The 4,628-nt window shown below is 37.2% G+C and overlaps 1 protein-coding gene across 2 annotated transcripts in view; it reads right to left on the bottom strand.

Annotated features, from left to right (window-relative positions):
* The window catches only part of ULK4 (unc-51 like kinase 4), a 780,596-nt gene that overhangs the window by 687,353 nt on the left and 88,615 nt on the right, over window positions 1-4,628 (bottom strand). For both annotated transcript variants that reach the window (XM_011984288.1, XM_011984289.1), the window contains one exon: window positions 2,960-3,038. In XM_011984288.1, coding sequence (XP_011839678.1) covers window positions 2,960-3,038 — 79 coding nt within the window. The remainder of the gene's footprint in view (window positions 1-2,959; window positions 3,039-4,628) is intronic.

Raw genomic sequence — 4,628 nt, 5'->3', positions numbered from 1 at the left:
CAACAAAGCGAGACTCTGTCTCAAAAAATAAATAAATAAATAAATGAAGTAAAAAATAAAATGCTAATAGGATCTACAACCACAATTTTTCTTGTTCACTAAGAGTAACCCTAATAGAGAACTCAGGATTCATCTCACACTTGAAATTTTGTTACTGATTATTGAAAAATTATCTACAAGCACCCAATTGTGAGTTATACAGAAACCTGGTCTCAAGAGTGAACCAAACGTTCACTCCACAGGGTTCCCAGATCCCCTAAAATCATGTGCTAAGTGTTGACGGTATCTTTCTGGAGAGACTATAATGGTTTTCATTTATCTTATTCATCTCAAATGGTAAAAAATCACCAGTGGAATGGAGCCACACATCCTGTAGCAGAAACTTAAAAAAAAAACAAGAAAAAGATGAAACATGGTACCATGTACTTGCTCAGCTTCCACAGATCCTGCTTCTGGAAACTGAAACATAAATTCTTCAAACTTGCACAATTTTTTTCCTAGTGCTTGAATGACCTCTAGTGGCTACTTAAATTATCACAGCCAACTGCTCACAGCAGGAATTAGGTTCGTGGAAAAGTGATTACAATTTTTGCCATTGAAAGTAATGAAATAACTAAAAAGTGTTGAGAAATAACAAAAATTAAGATGGCATCACAAAGGAGCACCTCCCTCAATTTCAAGTTATTATACAAGCTCTCTATTATCCAACCAAATGTAGTTCACAATACAGTATGTGTAATTCAAAACAGTTCACCAGATAGTTCAGTATATGCCATTTTTTTTAATGAAATAAGTATGATTTTCCCTAAGTTCTTGCACTTCAAACTAATAAAGCATTAGCAAACACCCATGAAGAGAACAGTACTGGAATAAAAGATACAAGAACCTCGGGAGTTAACACCTACCCTTTCCTCTCAGTTGAGGCAGCACCAGGAATACAATGTCAACAAAGTACAACTGGAGTAGGAGAAATACTTTGAGAATAAAAACTGGCCAAAGAACTCAACCCTAGTGAGAACAGGTAACAAATATGGTTCAGGAACTGCTGGGCCAAACTCTCCAAGTGGGAGTGCAGCAGCAGCAACAGCAAGAATGAGGGCATCACATCACCCAGGGTGACCAGCAGGTCCCAGGTTACTTCACATGCCCTCTGCCCAGTCCCTTGAGAATTCCTGCAACAGCAAAACACACTATCTTCCAGGCACTGCTACAGGGAGTTCCAAGAATACTGATAGAGTTTTATTCATTTATTTTGAAATATTTGTCAGTATCTATATATACACAAGGCACTGTCTAGGCACTGGGGTGGAGTGTTGAACAAGACAGTTCAAAATCCCTTTTCCAATGGAGCTTGTAGTCTAGTGTGGAAAGAGAAATAAATACATAAAATGCCAGGTGGTGATATATAGTGTGAAAAAGATAAAGTAATAAAGTAGAACAATGGGGTTTGGAAATCACAGGGTGGCCATACTATTCTTTTCTATAAGTTGGTCATCTCAATGCAGACTAGCTTTTCTTCAAGCACTCAATAGCCATAGTGGCTGGTGGCTACTACACTGGATAGTTCAACAAATCTGAAACTATCATCCATGACTTTTTAGTTCATAATCTTTATCCTCTTTCTTTATGAATCCTAAGAGAATTCATCCAACTGATCTTCAAATTCACTAACTCAGCTTCCTAAAGTATCCATCCTACTTATTACTGCAACTACTGAATAATTTAATTCAACAGTCATATTTTACATATTCAGAGGCTCTTTCTTCACAGCTCCTGAGCAACAAATGCCTGCTCTGATGATGCAGGGATATCCTCTAAAATGCTGGGACTTTGTCTTGGACTTTAAGTTCTCTCCCTTCTCCTACAGCTACTCCATCTCACTGGAGACCTTTTGCTCTGAGCCCTCAGAAGGAACTCCCATTTTTGAGATCCTAAGCCTTCTCATCTTCCTGGTGATACTGCCCTATATGCTCAATCTTTTAGATAAAAATCTACTCGTCACATCTCTGAGAACCAAGCTGGGTACCATTGGTAATTATATAGGTCACAATTCATTTATTTTAGTCCCCCCCGCCCCACCACAAAAAAAGGAAAAATTTAGACTTAGTAGCATTTTACTAGCAGCTCAGAGATCCAACAGTTTGCAGGAAATAGAGATGGAATTGCAAGCAAGGGAAATACAGTGAAATTAAATTAATCTCCACCCAGACACTATAAGGCCAGCTAGGAAACTAACCCAGCAATTGGCTACTGCAGTGAACGGCACAGAGAGGAAATTTTCCAGTTCTTCTTAAGGCTCCAAATATCAATTGGCTACTATAGTGGACAAGACAGAAATTCTTCCAATTCCTCTCAAAGCCCCAAATACCACACAACCCCAGCTTCAACTCTACAAAATCCCCTCTCCTTACCCCTTTACTTCCTTCAGGAGCTCTTGCTGTTGCCCCTAAAAGCCTTGGTTCTTTTCACCTATGCTGACTCTTGAGCCTCTTCCCAGATCAAGTGATAAAACTCCATTACGGATTAAGTGTAACATACATTAACAGAATAGGTAGAAAGTAATCTTTCATACAAAAACACTAAATTCAAGGTGAAAGGCCAGAAGAATTTGAATTTTGAATTGTAAGCTATGCTTTAACTAAGAAATACATTAGTCTATTAGACAGACTACAAGAAAACTAGAAACGAAAAAAGCCTTATTCAAAAACAAATGAAAGAATGATGAGCAGAGTTCACAAGCCTTGTTAACTCTGCTGTGCCATTGTAATGATGGACTACGTTGTAAATGTGCTGCTACGTTTAAGCCTAAAGGTCTGTTGAGGTGACAGTTTTAGAACGATTGCCACAATCCCACAGAGAAAAGTCAAGTGAAGATCAGTGAAAGCTGCATGTTCTAAATTACAGAATCAAGAACAGTATTTCTTGTCATTCATCACATTTAAGTAATAAAAGACTTTACCTCAACAACAGGAGTATTTTCCTGGAGCTCAGTTGTGTGCGAAGCCAGTAAACCAATCACCCGAGCAACCTTGGCCCGTCTGTAAATGGAGAGAAAACAGGCTCTGAAGATTCGGGGACCAAGGAAACTAATCCCAGCTAGTTACATTATGCAATGATGAGCATTAGATATAAGACTGTAAATTAAAAATTGAATGTGACAGGTCAGGCCCACACTCATACATGTACACAGCCCAGAGAAACATATACATAGGGAGACACGAACTGTAATGTCCGCTGCAATACTGCAATAGTGACAAAATTTAAATAAGTTGTGGTTTAATAGCAAAAGGAAAAACAAGATTTTTTAAAATCTTTAACCAGAAAAGAGCAAAACAGTAATTAATCCTTTTATTGCTGAGTACAGAGGCATTTGGCTAAAGGTCTCTTTTCTACTTGTTAGAAGATCAGTGAGTTTCTATGCAAGTAGTAAATAATATCTGAACAGTAACATATCTGTATGTATTCAGTGTAACAGAAATTTTTACAATCAAACGTTTTTAAAATATTGTACTATTTGCATAAACACTAGTTTTAATGAGGTGTTCTTTTAGCATCCAGCAGAAAACTGAAGTTGATAAATTACTATTAATAAATCACATTCAGTGTGATTTGAAAAGACATTTCATGCAGAAAAATTAGTTCTGATTAGTTTTTTTCTAATTGAAACAAATAGTGAGTTGAAGAGAACTGCACTCTTATTTAGTGATGTCGGCATGTTGTCTGGGATAATCACTATGTACCTTAGTCAGCTTTCATTTTTTACCATCTTAAAATAAACCTATGTGGTACCCATGGAGGAAAACAAATCAGACTCAGAGAAGTACTACAGGGAAAATGTCTGCGTTATCACAACTCTAACATATAGAAATGATTCTTATAAATTTCAACACTTCTTAAATTGACCATTAAAATATCTTAACATATACAAATTAAAGAAGTCCTGGGCAATTGTAGAATTAGCATCCCACCTCTGAATAAAAAGATTATACTTTAAAAGTAGTCATTTTGAAAAATATCTGTAGGACAATTGGAAAAGCCCTCCTCCCACCTCATCCCCCTAAGGAGCTGGGACTGTAGGCGTGCACCACCACACCCAGCTAAATTTTTTTACTTTTTGTAGAGATGGGGTCTCGCTATGATGCCCAGGCTGGCCTTGAACTCCTGAAAAACAATCCTCCCATCTCAGTCTCCCAAAGTTCTGGGATTACAGGCTTGAGCCACTGCATCTGTCTATCTCTTTTCAAAGACAAGCTCAAAATACTTACGAAACACTTAACCATTTTTGAATTTATAAAAGTAAATATTGGCGACCAGATTTATTTAACTAAAATAAAAATGTATCAACATGCCAATTATTTTCCCTAATATGACCAAAAACAATTCCTATTAGAACAAGAGAAAACACACGACCTAAAAATCCTATACTTTTAAAACAGAAACTTTAAATCGCTTATGAATAGTCACTTTTTACCAAAATCCTAAATACAAGTATCACATACCCTATATACAACACCCTCACAATACAGGTTCCTTCTCAAAATTCAGGTTTTCTCAGGTCACCCCTCCAGGTGCCCCCAGTGACTTGACACTGTACCTCAGAACCAACCCATCTCCATGACAGCATCTAA

Source organism: Mandrillus leucophaeus, unplaced genomic scaffold (assembly GCF_000951045.1).
Source record: "Mandrillus leucophaeus isolate KB7577 unplaced genomic scaffold, Mleu.le_1.0 Scaffold265, whole genome shotgun sequence".
NCBI lineage: Eukaryota > Metazoa > Chordata > Mammalia > Primates > Cercopithecidae > Mandrillus > Mandrillus leucophaeus.
Note: the sequence above shows the minus strand (reverse complement) of the source record. Positions and strands in the feature narration are given on the sequence as shown.